At 38.2% G+C, this 16,832-nt stretch overlaps 3 protein-coding genes across 5 annotated transcripts in view; 1 reads left to right on the top strand and 2 right to left on the bottom strand.

Moving 5' to 3' along the window:
- Positions 1-1,729: 1,729 nt before the first annotated feature.
- Positions 1,730-6,884, bottom strand: ATP5MJ (ATP synthase membrane subunit j). 3 transcript variants are annotated; one of them, XM_086749675.1, is made up of 4 exons: positions 6,748-6,884; positions 4,693-4,816; positions 2,817-2,837; positions 1,730-1,928 (listed from the first exon to the last, which is right to left on the bottom strand). In XM_086749675.1, exons 2-4 carry the CDS (start codon positions 4,814-4,816, stop codon positions 1,903-1,905), a joined length of 171 nt encoding a protein of 56 aa, XP_086605801.1. In that variant the 5' UTR covers positions 6,748-6,884; the 3' UTR covers positions 1,730-1,902. The 3 variants fall into 3 exon arrangements, with proteins under 3 accessions (XP_086605801.1, XP_086605802.1, XP_086605800.1); XM_086749676.1 differs by having other exon boundaries at positions 1,730-1,951; positions 6,732-6,857; XM_086749674.1 differs by having other exon boundaries at positions 6,732-6,856.
- Positions 6,885-7,695: 811 nt separating this feature from the next.
- TDRD9 (tudor domain containing 9) overlaps positions 7,696-16,832 on the top strand; it is a 79,147-nt gene continuing 70,010 nt past the window's right edge. The window contains exon 1 of the mRNA XM_086749503.1: positions 7,696-7,865. Within this exon, the coding sequence (XP_086605629.1) occupies positions 7,699-7,865 (167 nt within the window). The 5' untranslated portion in view covers positions 7,696-7,698. The remainder of the gene's footprint in view (positions 7,866-16,832) is intronic.
- RD3L (RD3 like) lies at positions 13,303-16,412 on the bottom strand. Its single transcript, XM_086749501.1, has 3 exons — positions 15,934-16,412; positions 14,965-15,270; positions 13,303-14,069 (listed from the first exon to the last, which is right to left on the bottom strand). The coding sequence occupies exons 2-3, from the start codon at positions 15,261-15,263 to the stop codon at positions 13,772-13,774; spliced, it is 597 nt and encodes a 198-aa protein (XP_086605627.1). The 5' UTR covers positions 15,264-15,270; positions 15,934-16,412; the 3' UTR covers positions 13,303-13,771.

Genomic DNA, 16,832 nt, shown 5'->3' with positions numbered 1-16,832 from the left:
CAGCTCTGTAATTGAAAATTGCTAAAGCAAGTCATCTGAAGTATGTGTAGTATCTTAGGAACTATAACTTGGTGATTATAAATTTGCATTGCTAATACACATATAGCTCCTTACCTGGCACAAATTTTCAATCTGAACCACTTATTAACTACACCACAACTCTGACTCACCCTGTCATCACCACTGACCTACTATCTGTTCATTTGAAGCTCCATTTTCTTCCTAGTTCTTATTCTCTGTTCCCTTCTTGTGGATGCTTTTGATTTTATGTACAGAAAGAAATTATGCGTTCTTTCTACTTCCCACTCATTCGTCTGTGGTAAGGAAACACTGAAAAACCCATACAGAAATTATGAAAGTGATGAAAGAGTCAGCAAAAACATATAAAGGGAAGACGCAACAACAACGAAAACTGTGGAAGGTAGAAGAAATGTCAAGAATGCATGAAAGACAGATGTCACCTATTCTTTTCAAATTGAGTAATGCTATACCTACCTTTTTAAAAAAAGCTTTCAGAGAAATATGACTGGTAATTTTACTCACAGTAGGTATAGCTATTAAGCTTAAGCAGAAATCTAAATTTTGAAGAAATTAAAGGCAACACAGTGTTTGGAATGTTTACCATCAGCAGGTGAGGTTATCAAGCTCCTTGGTATTCAAATACAAAATATTTAAGTTATGGCCAGATACTGCAGTCAGCGAGATTGAAAAACAAAACTTTAATCAAGCTGAAAGATTTAAGATGTTTCAGAGAAGTAGTTAAAAAGATGTACATAAGCATTAAGTCATTAAAATGACTTAAGCCTCTTAATCTTCTCAAAAGCAGATTAGGCTAAATTTAAACAAAACATGACATGAAGTCCAAATTTGGTTTTGGTTTTATACACTATGTATCCTTGGTAGAGAATTCAGTACATACAATTCTGAAAACTGATTTTCGTAAGATAGTATAGGTTCCTAGACTCTCCAAAATATAATACTAGCTATGGAGTTACTTTAACAGCTATCTGCAAAAACTGTAATGACCCATCACAGTAATATAAATATTACTTCTACATTTTCAGAAAAAACTAAGACTCTTTGAAATGTTTATGTTCATATTAATTGCTGCCACAGTGCGTGATTTCATTATTCCCTTTAAATTCTGAGATTTTTCATAAGCTCAAATGGTAGATGTGGGCCCGTGTAATACCAGTTTTCTCATAAAATATGGGCATGTTATTACTTACTCCTTTACAAAATTTGTGACTAAAGGAAGAGCCTTTCAGAATAATTCCTTAGCTCTACTGAATATGAAGGACAAAAAAAAGATAGTTGCCAATAATGTACTCTTTAAAAACCTCTGTAAAAATTTTGCTTTTAAACCTTGCAGGACTATGAACTCAAAAAATGTTAAGGTTTTAAAAATAACTTTTTGTACCCTTAATTATTGCACCACAAGTTAACAAAGCTGAGAATTAAGTTCTCAAACTTGGCATGCTATTAAATGACATTTTAAAAGTAAATGGAGTATTTCAAAAGTTCTACCCAAAAGAGATGTAATTAGGAGGAAAAAAAAAAAAAAGGCTTAATGTTATTGTAAGAAATGTTGGCTACTATTAAGAAGTTTAGTTTTAGAAACCTGGTCTTGTTCAAAGTGCTATTGAAAAAGTTTAACATGGAACTTGGAAGAATTGTAGAAAACAAGAAATGCTTGTTCTAAAAATTATGTTAACAATATACGCCAGCATACTTTGTCCAACATGTTTAATTCCTTGTTGCTCAATGGATTTATTCTTTCTCTAATTACAGCAGATGGATCAGGTACAGTTTTAGAATTAACTTCCCTATAGTTGTAACTTGCTTCATTTACAGTAAAAATGACAAACCACCAAATTCATGCTTGAAGAAGAGAAGAGGTCTTTAATGATGGCCAGCACCAGAGGACTCTGAAACAAAGACACGATTTAGACTGTTCAAACAGTACAGCAAATCAATTCAGGAACATAATTCAGAACCTAGAACAAAACTGTTATCTACATCTGAGCACAAGAGTTGGCAGGTTCAACTGCCCTGTCAAATAAAACCAAACCCCCTCAGACTACGTACATAAACTTGGCCAATACTAAAAATCCTCTTTCACAAGTTTTAAAGCACTGTTATAGGCAAATACCCATTCTTCCTCAGTTTTGGTATGGTTCTTTCTAAATTGAAGTTTATTTATGCTATTATCGTTAAGTCTACTGGGCTGTATTTTCACTAATTACACATTTAAAAGTGTAAATGTTTGTATATACAAATTTAACTGGGAGCAAATGGGCTACCTATCATGGTGCAGAAAGTTAACTGAGATATAGCAGCTTATGAAAAAAATAAATTCTAGTATGAAGTTGGAAGAAGTTGTCCATAAATATCTAAATATTACTTTATAGAAGATATAAAAATACAAAATTTAAAGTACAAGTTTAAACTTCTTAGTTTCTTGACAGCTAAAATAGCAGCTACTCTTGAGATCGTGCTGATTGAACCAATTCCATTAAATGGTTGTTACTACTGTTTAAAAGAATTCCTCCTCCCCAATCAAGGCATAAGACTTCCACTCTATTCCTAAAACCTTTGCAAAAGACAATTTAAGACAGAGGTAGCATCTCTGCAGATTCACAGATGTTTCTAGGTTACAAAACCATGAATACAACCAACAATATGTATTTTGAAGTCATCTTTAAACACTTTCTAAATCCATGACTTAAACCCTAAACTTACATAAAATATGCTGAGCTAATTTTTACTGCACTCATTTAAAAAATACAAGAGGGTATTAGATATTTAATACTTACTATCTGTCACTGCTTTTTTGCCTGGAAAAAAAAAGAAAAAACAAGCTAAACAATGACAGTTTAAAAAAATATTTTGTATTTATTTTTTGCAGATAAACTTCAACTAGATTATACTACCTATGAGTTGCTAATTGGACTTGAAAAATATTTTTAAGTGTACAACATATACTTTCCATGTTACATGTCAGTAAACGTTATAGTAATTTTTTGAAGTTGTTTGTTTTTAATTAACTAAGACTCTATGCATGTAGAGATTGTAGCCACCAAGACTCCTACTGTAATACAAAAGAAACATACAGAATGGTGCTATTTTACATAATACATGGATGTGTATACACACAACATACCGATGTAAAGTGAAGTGGTAAGAATACAGTTTGCTTTAAAAATCTTCCTTTCTAAGTAAAATAGCTTATTTTATATTCCCATTGTAATTGTTCTCCTAAAATACTAATTCACAATAATCAGACAAAAATAGATGGAAAAAATTTTTCGTGAGACAGTCATAAGAAGTTGTGCAATCTCCACTCTTGGAATTATTCATTTGAATTCTGAATAACGCCATGAGCAACCTGATCTAATTTTGATCTAACTACTTTAAGCAGTGGTTTGGACCAGGTGAGCTCAAGAAGTCCCTTCCAATCTAAGTTATTCTACAATGTACTCTTTTATAAATATATGTATTATTTGCAAAACTGTTCCCCAAACTGCAGAAAAGGCTACATCTATTAAAAGCTATTTTCACTTTGAAATAATGCTTAGCATACAGTTGCCCCATATCAAGGTTTTGGCCCTCAAAACCCTACACCACGACATCTATTATCTAAATCATAAATGAAAATAAAAGTAGCATTACATGAACACAAACTTGAAACAGTCTGTCAATTTTGAATTCTCCTTGAAATTAAAAAAGCTAAAGTAAAAGTTAAACTATGTTTTTCTCTCTAGCTGTTCAACTACTTATATTTACTTAAGCTTGTAAGTCTAGTTTAATATATTTAGACATGCTACAAGTTATTTGGACAAAGCTACAGAAATGTTGAGGTAATATCACTCAGCTGTTCCCACAGTGAGGGGTTCCTTTCCCTGTTGTAAACTCTAGACAAACTGGACATTCATTGTTCATGACAGATAGTAAAAGGTTTGACTTGGTATTTTTTCAGCATAGCCTAAATTGAAGAACAGGACCTTTAAGACACCATAATCTGTTGTACCCTTCTGCTTTGAGGGACCCGTCCTGGTCAAATGTATTATTTTTACATTAGATGTTTTGTTTCTTCCTCTGAGAAAGTGGTCCGATATCACCAAATTAGATGCATTTTAATGTTCAGTGATGTGCCTCACATTTTGTTGTGCATCAGCCCAAAACAAACTAAGTGCTTTAACTTTCACAAGTTCACATGGGAAAACCTTTTAAAACTGTATTTTTTGGCACATGTCGAGAAAACCCTTAAAAATATAAGGAATCTAAAAAAATTTCTAATCAAAGTAAGTTCTAGTTCAGAACAGTCTTGCATTCCCCTACAAGACAAATCTACAGGAGAAGCCTCTGGCTGTATGTTGCAAGTTATGTGTGCTTTTCAAACCAACTCCTATTTTACCTGATCTTCATGATGTAGGCACAGTGACACTGGTATTTGAGTATTTTTGTTACTGTAACCTTCTAAGCTGAGCATGTTAAAACATGCTAACATGCTAAAATATGCTAAATGCTAAAACATGCCAAATTTTTATGGCAAAGACTTGGCTTTAAGTAAGTATTAATTTCTTATTTGCTGGATATTTTCAATGGCTAATTTCTAACCATTAAGGATATTCTCTTCTATCTTCTTATCTATAAAGTAACAGCTAATGAAGACGATAATGTGTAACTTACCACCATATGAAATTTTGTAATAGACATAAGCTGTTAATGCTACACCAACCCATATTTCTTGATACACGGTAGTGAAGTAGAATTTCATGGCTCTCAATGACTTTGGAAGCATGGTCTGCACCATCTGAAAATTATAAGAAGTTTTGCAATCGTGAGTTTTGCAACTGTATTCTTACCTGCTGTGTTTTCAATACATATACATACTACTGATATATCAGTAGCAGTTTACAGTTTAAAAAAAAAATCCCCAGACATGCAAAAGTACTTATTCCAAAGCAAAGAAATGAAAATTCAGCGTTAAGGTTACAATTTATGGGCTAAGACAATAAAAAATAATAAATTACAGTTGATGAAAGGGTTCAAAGATGACTCAGTAGAGTATTTACAGAGTAGCAATAGCTAAGCTCCTCTCTCCTTACCAGTAACAGCTTTTTTTTTTTGATGTTTCCAGACTCTCTCGGGAGAAAAGCCTCATTCCAGACAAGCTAGAGAGGCTCCTTCCTTGCACTACCAAGTTAGTTTTCCTCCCTCCCCCGTAGCTCAGATGTCTCTCCCAACATGGTAATTTCTACTCAAAATAGCAAAACAAATTATGTAAAGCTACTGAATTAATGATTTATCATGAATATTTTACTTTCAAAATATGCCCCAAGAGCAAGAAGCCTATTGATGTATTTTTCCTAAGCAGCTGTGTTAGACAAACAGAAAACTGTAAGATGCCTTAAAATAAAGCTTACCCTAACTCCTGTACATGTTAGTACACATTTGCACCACACTGCACTGAAATACATGTTCTACTGTCTTACATATAGCACTTCACCCCAACAAAGTCAATACTTACACTTACTACAATCCAATAAAGTCAGCTATATACACATATATGATAAACCAGAGTCCCAGGAAAGAAAAGCAGACTTAAACTTCTATGAGGTAACGCTTGCTTACTTATTTGCCATTATTAAATGTAAAGCATCCTTTGGCAAGCATCAAAAAAAAGAAGGATGCACAGGTAGCCAATGTCAAAACAACTGGAAAAATCTAAGTGCTTCTTAAAGAATGAAAGCATCTTTGTGGTAATTAATGTATAATTACAGACAAACCCACATTTATCTTTACTTGTTTATGGACATTTCAATCAAAATTATTATTGTGGAAAGATTTCCTCAAAATAGTGTTGTGCTTTCACCAGTACTCTTAAGAACACTGCACCTCCCCCAAAGTTTCCAATATCTGTAGTCAGAATCGTAGAATAGCTTGGGTTGGAAAGGACCGTTAAAGGCCATCCAGTCCAACCCCCCTGCAAGGGGCAGGGACATCTCGAACCACACCAGGTTGCTCAGAGCCTGATCCAACCTGGCCTTGAACGTTTCCAGGGATGGGGCATCCACCACCTCTCTGGGCAACCTGTGCCAGTGTTCCACCACCCTCATTGTGAAATATTTTTTTCCTTATATCCAGACTGAATCTACCTCCCTCTGTTTTAAAACCATTACTCTTTGTCCTATCACAACAGGCCCTGCTGAAGAGTTTGTCCCTGTCTTTCCTGTTGGCCCCTTTTAGGTACTGGAAGACCGCTATAAGGTAGTGCCCTAATAGCAGTAATTCTGCTATAGCAAAATATCAAGACATACTAACAAACAAGGAGACTGAATAGAAGGGAGGAAAAGCATTTTCCCACCATTAGATAACGCGGAGAACAAGCAATGCTATTTCCAGTTAACACCCTGCTAAAACCTGGCAGCGACCTTTTCCCAAGGCCTCTGTGGGCGCAACGTCGTTCAGGCCTTTTTTTTTCTGTAATCTCCCCGGAACAACGCTGAATTTGCTTTCTCATTGACCTCCCCGCCATGACCCCACCGCAGCCCGGGGAAACCGCCGCCCGCCCGCGGCCTAACCCACAGAGCCCCTTCCGCCCGGGGGGCGGGTGGGTAACGGCAGAGCTGGAGCGCCGCTGGCCGCGCCTCCTTTCCCAGGCTGAACCACAACCGCCTCCCCGAGACACCCCCGAGCGATGCCTGCCAACAAAGGGCAGGGCTCACCTGGACCCAAACCCACCGTCAGGGACAGGAGCTGCCAGCGAAGGTCACCGAGCGGGGCCGGGCTCCCTTACCGCCGCGGGGGATGCTGGGAAAGGACGAGCCAAAGAGCAAAGACCTCGGAGCAAGAGAGGCGCCGCCGCCGCGCAGCGCCCCCTACGGCTGGGGAGGACCAGAGCGCCCTCCGCACTCCGGCTAGCACCGGGCGGCACGGGCTCTGTGCGTGCGGGGACACGGCACCGCAACGCTGTCGCTTCCCATGCTCTGGAGAGCGAGGGGTAAGCAGCCGCGGGCGACACACAAGCTCTTGTCACGTCCCTGCCGCTCCAGGGCTTTTGCCCGGCCCCCAGAGTGTCACTGAAGAAATCCACACGCAGCCCCAGGCTCCCGCCGACCACAGCGTTCTGCCCAATCTCCACCTCACAGCGAGTGTCCTGTGCGGGGACAATGGCGGGAAGGGCCTGCCACGAGTCTTTACATCGCGTGTCACTTAGACAGTAGCTTGCCCTGGAGGACCGGGAGGCACCGGCTGGGTGACATTCAGGAGGGCTGAGGCATCTACGTGCCTTTGGGCCACTTCCTCCGGGCAACGTGTAGGGCGACCGGGGATTCCAGAGCAGCTCTCAGCCATTGTTCTGCGGGTGTGAGGGGGAAACTGACTGCCCCGCGCCCTTCGCGGCTGAGACAGGAGGGAGCGTTCTCCTGAGAAGAGCAGACGAGGGAGCCGGCGGGGCGGGCGGCTGAATCGCCCAGCTCGCCGCTCGGCAGCCCCGCCGCGCACCACGCGAGGGCCCCCCCCCCGCAGCCGAAGCGCCACAGCCGGGCGCGCGGCCCTCGAGTCACGTGCCGGAGGCAGGGCTGGGCCGAGGGCGGGAAGAGGGGCGGCGCAGGCGCGGTGCGGGCGCGCGCGCTCGGGGCGGGAGCCGTGGTGCGAGGTGCGGGCGGGAAAGCGAGTGGCGCCGCCGCCATCATGCTGCGGACGCTCACCGGGGAGCAGATCAGCGACTGGTTCACCATCGGCAAAGCCGTGACCGCCGTCGAGTTCTTGGGCGAGGAGGCACAAGTTGGCGCCCTGCGCAGTCTCCCCCGCCGCCCCCCGGGCCCTCTCGCTGCACGGGAGCCATTAACAGCTGAGGGGTGAGTGCGGGGTGCTGAGCCTCAGCACTTGGTGGTGGAGAGATGTTCCTCACGCCCGGGGTGAAGGGCCGTCTGTGAGAGCACCGATGGCCTCCCTTCTCTTGTGTGTGTTCCTGTGGCCCCAGGTGCGCAGGGCGTTTCCTCGGGGTCTGGACTGACCCCCCTGGCTCCCACGCCCCGCATGGGCTCGGGCTGGTGCAGTTGTTGGGTTCCAACCAAACAATGTGTAATGGTAATGCTTGCGGCTGCCCAGGTGTGGATAGGTGTGGTTTTGTGGGTTTAATCTTTCAGTTATTTTCCAATTTGCTACTTACCTCTGTTGTCTTGATCATCACTAGGCATGTTACAAGCAGGATTTGCTTTCTCTGAAGTGCTGTTTTAGCACTGGTTTGTTCAGATTCAGGTGTGTAGCTTAGGAATTCTGGCAGTGGCAAGTGATAAATGAGATTCAGGAGTAAACTTATTTGTTCATTACGGAATAATATTCTCCCAGGGTGTGTTTTTATGCATTCAACTGTTAAATCAACTCTACTGATTTGGGCTAGTCTTTGTTTTCCCCTCGTAGTCCCTTGACAGTATTACTGGCTTTTATTCTGTTTTTAGTGGCTGATTCTTGGATGTCAAATGATTATTTTACAGTACATAAATTTTTTGACCACTGTTCTTTCATACATTATTTGTAACTAAGCACTTTTGAGTAGATTTATCCTTTGTTTATACCAAAGTTCGTAAGCAAATATTCTTAATAATAAGCAGATGTTAACTACTCTATAACTTTGTAAGTTTAACTTGTTATGCTAAAAATTGGCGAAAATTTGACTTATCTGTTCTTCTGTTCCTCTCCAGCCAGCAATCTTCCAGCAGTTAAGATACTGATGTCACCTATAGCAGGTGTTCTCAGTTATTTCAGACTGAGTCTTTGAAGAAGACTGTAGAAGAACTTTTGTTTTCTCTGAGCAGCAGTTAACAGTCTTTTTTCCTGAATCGATTGCTACGTGTTTTCTAACTAAACTGTGTATGTTTGTTGCTCGTGTGGCCTATTTGAAACATTTAAGTTACCGGGGTAAAGCTGGTTCAAGGTATGTTGGCATGTCGCTCCTTGAATGTGTTCTATTCTCAGATGACACAGTTTACAGCGAAGGAGGAGAACTGTATGTATATTTACATAGCAGCCGGGTACGTTTGGTTTTCACTAGTGTCTGGATATTGAAGGAAGAAAAAAAAAAAAAAAAAAAGACTTTCCCTTGGATGCTGCCTAAACTGGAGAGTGTTGTGGCAGTGCATAGTAATCTTAGTATTTAGATCAGGTTTCGTTAGTGTATCCACTATGGTGGCTATAGAAGAGTATTTTTTATGCACTTTCATATACTAAAGTCTTTTTCAAAATTAGCTGTAGGTACAGTCTACAGTTAGGTGTTTTCTTTTCCTGCATGATGTATAGGAGTGTGGGTCGTTGTGTTTCAGAAACTCTATTAAAGGGTGTACATTGCCTAACATCTTAACAGCAGATAGTCTGACAGTTCAGCAAAGACTCTTCAGGCTATTGCTTTCTGTCTTTGCTTCAAGGAAAGGACAAAACTGGCACATCAAAATATCTATCCCCTCTTGTCCTTTAATGTAAAAGTGTTGCCATTAGCAAGCTTTCCATCTCTGACTGAGAGCTACTGTTTTTTAGGCAAATAATTAAAATTTTCCAGAAGTGACCATGCAGAATTTGACAGTTTTTTTAAGGTTATTTACTGTGAATGTAATTCCTAAACCCAGTGTGTATGAGATATCTGGAAATTCTCAGTCTTTACTTAGGTGCTAATAATATTTCTGTAGTATTTGGGAAGCATTGAACAAAAGGTTCTTGAACCCAACTGAGCACTAAGCAACTAAAATTTACTGAGTAACACAGGAGAAATTAGTGAGATTCATCAAGCCTGGTGTGCATAGGCAGGACGAAATCTATATCTTTGGTTGGGCATATGCCTCTTTCCACTCAAAAGCATCAGTAGATAACCTAATTGTGGGATTTGGCAGTGGTGTTAGCAGAGGGAAGCTATTTTTACAGGTTTTGTTTTTTTTTTTTTCTTTCCCATCTGAGAAAGAAGTAGAGGGGATATGCATCCTAAATAGCCATTTATCTAAATGTGGACAGAATTTCTCATCATTAGACATGTGTAAAGTCTTTGAGCATAGATGATAGGTGCATATGTGTGCTGCTGCGAAATGAAACCTCTATAGGAAGGTGTGTTTGCTTAGCTGTGTTTTGTTTCCATATACTCTTCTGTTTCACAGTTCTGGGAATATGCTTACATTTAGAGAGTTTTTGCAAAACTTGAAGAATCTTGAAGAGGTTTTGATTCAAGTAGGAAATACTTAGATTTTAATCACTGGCTTCTTAAAAAGAGTTTGAAATGCTGAAAACAAAATAATTTCTCTCCTTTTGTAGAGGCTGCTTGTAGCATAATAGTCTATTTTAATATTACATTTAAACCTCTTGATTTGTTTATTGGGAAAAACAAAACCAAAATTGTTTCAAATTTTTCAAATGCTTATTTGTATTTATTTCAAGCCAGATGTACGATTGTTGATGGAGATTGTCTTCCTACTCCTTACGTCTAAATTTACATGTAAGAATGTGTAGAATTAATACCAAATTGGTAACAGTAATAAGAGGTGTGTTATTGCACACAATTGTGTGTAATAACTAATATTTTACAAAAACGTTACTGAGACTAATAGGATCTAAAAGCCTCGTGTCTCCCTTAAAAAAAGATGTAGAATGTGTTCTCTTCCTTTATTGAAGCTGCCTCATTTTAAGATTATCTTGTTATCTGAACTACCTCCTGAATAGCAGTATTAGAAGTTGAGCTTGTTAGGGAAAGAGTATAGTTCTTAGAAGTTGTGGTTAGAATTTTGATCCTTAAATAGCTCTTTGGTTAATTTTTTAATACTTCTGACTATGTTTAACTGAATTAAAGAGATTTAGACCCTTACATCCTTCCTTGTTATCAAAACAACTGTGGTTCATGTTAAAGCACTTAACAGCTTAAGTGTGGAAATGTGGTTATCCTCTCTTTTTGATTTCTTTCATTTCATAGGTGTAGCTTTCACCAAGTCAGCCCTGTTTTATAGCCAGCTTATTTGGCTAAAAACATGGCATGTTGTTTGTTCTGCCTGATGCCTGTGCAGGTGGGAGACACTGCTGCCCTTTGAAATTATTACCACTCGCCTTTCTGTCACTGGAGAGGTTTGTGTCAGAAATGTCAGCTGGGTCAGTGTAAGGAACAGCACAGTTTCAGATCACCTCGTGCAAATCATGTAGGCTGTAACTAAAAAGTACTTAAAGAAATAGTTCCGTTCTCAAACAGTAATCTTCAGCAGGGAAATGATGGCTGGCCTACAACCACACTACTGCTTTCTGATACAGTTGAAATCTAAGTGTAAACTGAATTCCAGAAAATAACTTGTCTGAGCCTAGTATCAGTTTCATCAATAAAACATGCGTATAAAACTAGGTAAGTCTTTTTGTGTGTTTCCTTAGTGTTGCATTGGGATTAACATTGAATTGGCTGTGATGCCTAGATAATTTTTTAAATTATTTTTCAGTGACTGCCTTTTAGCATATGTTGTAGCTGATGGTCCTTTTTTCTGGACTTAGAAGATTGCATTTGCTTATATTAAAATGAAATTGAAGTGAAATTTATGAAGAATGGGTAAGCTGTATCTGTGGTCATCTCGTGCAGTTGGAGATTTTTTTTCTACCTGTTTTTGATAATTATAAAGGTAAGAGGACCTTCCATGTTTACTGGCATGCCATTTTCCATCAACTAAAATTTGGAAGCTAAATTTTTAGGGATTTTTTTCACCTGTTTTCCAACAGGAAGCTGTGAAGGTACCATTTTAAGAAACTAATTTATGTGAATTACCATTGAAGAAATCTTGCACATTTAACCAAATAAAAATTATTTTCTGAAACCAGCATTGTGGATGTTAATTCTCAATGTAATATTAGCTCTGCTAATGCCTTTTATGTGGTCAGTAGTTGTTACCCTATTTCCGATGGAAAAGGTACTTGACGTTTAACTCTTTGGGGAGCTTTATCACTGAGGAAAAAGCCTTCTTTCAAACCGTCTTGCCCTTATGCAGGGATCCCCGTCTGTATTGTTTAGAACTGCATGAAAAGAATCAAATACTCTTTATTCTGCATCGGGACGGCAGAGATCAACTCTTTTGTTGCTTATCCACAAACCGACAGCTGCACAAAAGGAGGGCAAAGAGTTTATACCAGCACGAAATGCAGATATAATGACTTTGCACCTGCTTGTGAAGTTTTGTGTATTTTTGTTCATGGAAAATGTAGGCACGGGTTGCTTTAGGTGTTGAGCTACAGATTTGAATATTCTAAACCTGTAGGAGCTGATTTACTCTAGTCCTCTAGTGCTTTGTCAGCTTTGCAAGAGTTTGGATTGTTTCACCTTCTGTGTGTATTATGTTCCACTCTTCTGCATGGAATATTCTCTAGGTTATAAGCGTACCAAAGATTTTTTTTTAAAACAGTATTTTTCTCTTTTATGAAAGAGAATTTGTTTAACTGAATTTATGTTGCATTATTAGTAAATTCCTTCTTGGGTAGGGGATACAACTGTGGACCATAAGGAGATAGTTTTCATTTGTATTTTACCAACTTGAGGGAATTTGAATGTCATCTTGAATATGTTTGAAGAAAATACCAGACAAAGCAGTTTTCCTCCGTGTTTGCAAAATAGTGCATTTTCTGAATTGGACCATGTGAGTCTCACCCATTTTTTATGATGTGGCAGACAGATTAAAAGGAAATCTGGAGATGAACAGGTTACATAAAAGACATTTTAAAATTTGTTACATACAATAATGGGAGCCCAATTGGAAATGTAGCAAACTGAGATCTGACATATGTTTTCATTGATTTTCTGCTCTAATTATCTACTGTGACTGAAGCTGCTATGTGTCTAATCAGTCTTGTAAAACTTGATTATGAACCCATAGTGATAGATTATGGCAACTGAAAACCATGAAATTTTGTTTTACTTAAATTTAAAAAGATCACCTCTTGCTTTGGAAGTGATGTTGACTCTTTTGCTATTCTAGAGAAGAACTGTCTGATTTGATCAAAAAGTTTAAGTTTAATGTGTACTCTGGGTTTCAGGATAGCTTCCAGTAAGTCAAATGAAGAAGTACAGCTGTTTGAAATAAAATAACTCATTAGCTTCTTAAAGAATAGAGAGCTAGTTGTTAAATGCTGTTAAATATCCAATGTTTTCGTTTAGTTGTCTGTCTTCACAGTATTTCAGCACGTGCAGAGTACAGTTTGGAAAAAATACAGAAACAGTACATGCAGCGTATTGTGACTTCTGACATTGTTTTCATTTCAGAACTTATTATTGAAGTTAAGAAATAACTGTTCAGCTCCAAAACATATTTATCAGTTTATTTGGTGAAACTGATATTATATAAACCACTTATCTTACACAGTGTAAAGTTCCTGTAGAGTCTAAAAGCTATGTGACAAATACAGAAGTTTTTGCCTACTGCGTTGTGGATTTACGCTATTTCGAAATACGGAAAGGGGTAATTTCTTGTTTAAATACATCTAGCTGTAATATGGATAAAATATAAAATGCTTCTGAGTTTTTTTTCAGAAACATCAATATTTTTGGTTAAAAGATGCCTTCAAACACAACATACTTAAGGTACTATAAAGGTAAAAGGAGAGTTCATATTTAAAGTTTGTATACTGCATACTAGCTATAATTAAACATTTTAATTTCTGAACTTGGAAAAAATGGGAGCATTTCTTATTCCTATGTTTGTGGGTGGCAATTGCAAGAAAGGGATACAAATGGCTACATAGCTTTTTGAAAGAAACACAGACCAACTTAACTTGATGGGTAGTAATAGGGTAAATTCCAGATTCTATGAGAGAAGGTGGGAAACATGCTTTGTGTGTTTTTGTCAACATAACTTGAAACCGTGGGGATTTCATCTTTGTCCGATTTGTTAGAACTGTCTCCACGTGGGCTGAAATGTTCAGAGCAATTTGTATTCCATGCATCTACCAGTTGGTCTTGCTGGTTTTCTCTCTCAATGGTGGTAAGAAAATCTTTCAAAACTTGCTTGAATATGTAGACTATTTCCCAGGGTAAAACATCATTTTCTGCCAAAACTTCACGAAATCTAGGAACAATTGAAATCAAATCATCAGCGTTGAAAACTCTTCTGTTTCCTCCCTGGTCTTTTGAGGGGAAGAGAAGGAGGAGGAAATGACTGCATTCTGGAGTCATTTATTCCTTGCTGCCACATTTCCCCACATGCTTTCCCCAAAAGATTGTAAGAGGAAGAGAGCTCTAACAATGCGCTGGATGTGGTCCAGCTATTATGAGGATTGAAAGCTATTGTTATTGAGTGTGCTTTTGTGGAGGCAGGAGGAGAGCAGGCCCATCTGGGTAACTTGATTTAAACTGACTTTGCCCTTAGGTATATTCTGGGCTTTAAAAGGCACATAGTTTTTTTTCTACATGTCCTTAGAAATGTATTTAAAATACAGGCATAGAACATTTTTTTTATTTGTTAAGCGGGGGGGGGGTGGGGGGGTGGGTGGGTGGGTAGGGATGTCTTTAAAAAAAATGCTATTTTGACTTTTATTTTTAACACTGATTTGCTATTTTTATAAGCTTTCAGGTATTTTGGACAATGAGGCTGGGTTTCTGTGTAACTGCATTCACTGCATTAGTGCTTTAATTTGATTTTTGGTCATTGGGTTACTATTTAATAAATATTGGGGATAAATAACAGAGGAAAAACTGAAAGTATTGAGAGGTCTTGTGTTTAAGCTTGTGAGACTCTCCTTGTTTTTGATTAGACCAGGAAAATCTCGATTAAAAACTTTCTTCAAGTACACCATATTAAAGTAAAGATGTAATTTCTGAAAACATTCTGAAAATGTTTTCCAGTTGCTGATTGTTGTTAGTTTGGAAGAAAGATCAGAGCCAAATACAAGCTTGGATTAGGTAGAAGAAACATCTTGCTTAACGTTAGAGTACTCAAAGCTAAAGAAATATGAAACAGTTACCTGCTGAGAACAGTTCCTGTTTGGCAAGGCTGGATTTGTGAACACAGAACTTCGAGCTGCCGTTGCTCGGTAGCTGGAATTGTTGCTTGAGGGTTTTGATAGTTCTTCAGCCAGTTGTAATCCATACCAGTCTTCTGAACTTTCTGTTCATTTTCAATCTCTTGCACTAATCTTTCACGCTCTTTTAGGTGCCACTTCAGTTCCCTCAGTAGGGTTTTTGTAACTACTTCTGATCCAGGATATCTTGTGGGTTTGTAGGAGTCATTTTTTGACCATTTCATCCAGCCAAAAAGTGGCATTTTTAAGCTGTGAGGGGAGAGAAAAAAAAACAAACTTGCTTATTTCTGTCCGACAGATAGTATTTCTACCCCGTCTTCCTTCTTAGCTGAATGTTTGAAGGAAACTTTATTAATGACTACAAAATATTCTGCAGTACAATGTAAGTAGTGATAACAATAACACCAAGCCATAATTAATTCTCACAAGCCTTATGTTTTATAGTATTTTTCCGTCTGTTTTCTGAGTTAACGTAACTAAGTGAAGTTTACAGCATTTAAAAGTGCATATCTGTCTTCTTGGAAATATTTCAGTTTTTATCCTGGTAGTATGTATGGGTTAAAAAAAACCCCACAACCAAAACCCAAACAAAAACAACATAAAAACCCCAAACCAAACAAACAACCGCCTCACAAAACAAAAACAACAACCAAAAAGCCCCCAACAAAACACAGAAACCCAAGCCTCTAAAATTTGAAGTAACTCCAACGTTTAAAAAGTGATAAAATAAATTTAAGTACTGGAACTCTGCAAAATCTGTTTTTAAAACTTCTGTACCAATTTTTATTCTAAATAAATTCTTGTTTACATAACCTGGAAACAGAAATATGATGGAATAGGCTTTTAAATTGGAGTTTGTTACAAATTGTGCAGACACAAGCCTACTAATTGGAATAAAATAACATACATTACCTTTGCAGTTGTCTGTGAACAGTTGTTGTTTCAGGTGGGTTTGCTTGAAGGTCTCTTATTCTAGCATATCCTGTTTCCAGGCTGTTACTACTGCTGGAAGAAAACAAGGTTTTTTCTTTTCTTTTTGTTTTTTTTTTTTTTTTTTCATTTACTCAAACTGTTCTTAGAAAAATGCCTTTCTGTACTGAATATGACAGTGTAAGTTTTTCTGCTTTTAAGGTTCTTTTTCATCCTCTATACCAGAGAGAAGTAGTAATCCATTTAACCTAACGTGGTCTCAAATACTTTCTACAAAGTCCATTAAGATCTCCTACCTTTGAATTGAGTTTTGCCGGTGGCAGCAATTTAAAAAAAAAAAAAAAAAAAGATGGTAACAATATCAAATGCTTGTTGCTAAATCCATCCAAAGGTATTGCTGGTAGTGAGATGAATAATGATAGTCTGATGCAACTACAGACGTGCTTCTAGCTAAAGTTAAGGCTGTCGTATGATGTGATGCTTGGCTGTGCAATAGCTGTAGGTCACGGTTTGGAGCTGTATTTTTATGCCTGTAGAGTGCTAAAAATAACTATGTTGCTTTTATCATCAAACTAAACTTTCAGGCCATTGAGATGCTGGAAGACTTTTCTCCCATTAGAGGGGGATCAGTCTGTTCTACTGTCATTTTTAAACAGCTAAGAATAGTCCTTCTCTAGTAAAGATCATCTAAAGCCTTTGTTAAGTGAGTGTTGACAGAAAAGAGCTATTTGACAGTTGCTGAGGATTCTGTTGCTATATTAAATACTTCTTCCAGATGAATTTAATCAATCTCATGGTACTACACTTTTTCATTACTGTGGATAGCTGTTAGCATTTTTAATTAACATTTCAAATGTGTTTAAAGAAGCCGGTCTGTAACA

The sequence above is a fragment of the Chlamydotis macqueenii genome, chromosome 5 (assembly GCF_036417535.1).
Source record: "Chlamydotis macqueenii isolate bChlMac1 chromosome 5, bChlMac1.mat, whole genome shotgun sequence".
In the NCBI taxonomy this organism is placed as follows: domain Eukaryota; kingdom Metazoa; phylum Chordata; class Aves; order Otidiformes; family Otididae; genus Chlamydotis; species Chlamydotis macqueenii.
The sequence above is the reverse complement of the archived record's forward strand: the minus strand, read 5'-3'. Positions and strand labels throughout refer to the sequence as shown.

Bases quoted from the DNA above. Each gene is read 5' to 3' on its own strand.
- ATP5MJ (XM_086749675.1), bottom strand. From the start codon at position 4,816: ATGGTGCAGACCATGCTTCCAAAGTCATTGAGAGCCATGAAATTCTAC. The intron at 2,838-4,692 runs GTAAGTTACACA...TTTTTTTTCCAG, and splicing joins TTACAAAATTTCATATGGTG to GCAAAAAAGCAGTGACAGAT. The intron at 1,929-2,816 runs GTAAGTATTAAA...TCTTTGTTTCAG, and splicing joins CAAAAAAGCAGTGACAGATA to AGTCCTCTGGTGCTGGCCAT.
- RD3L (XM_086749501.1), bottom strand. From the start codon at position 15,263: ATGCCACTTTTTGGCTGGATGAAATGGTCAAAAAATGACTCCTACAAA. The intron at 14,070-14,964 runs GTAACTGTTTCA...AATTGTTCCTAG, and splicing joins ACAGGAACTGTTCTCAGCAG to ATTTCGTGAAGTTTTGGCAG.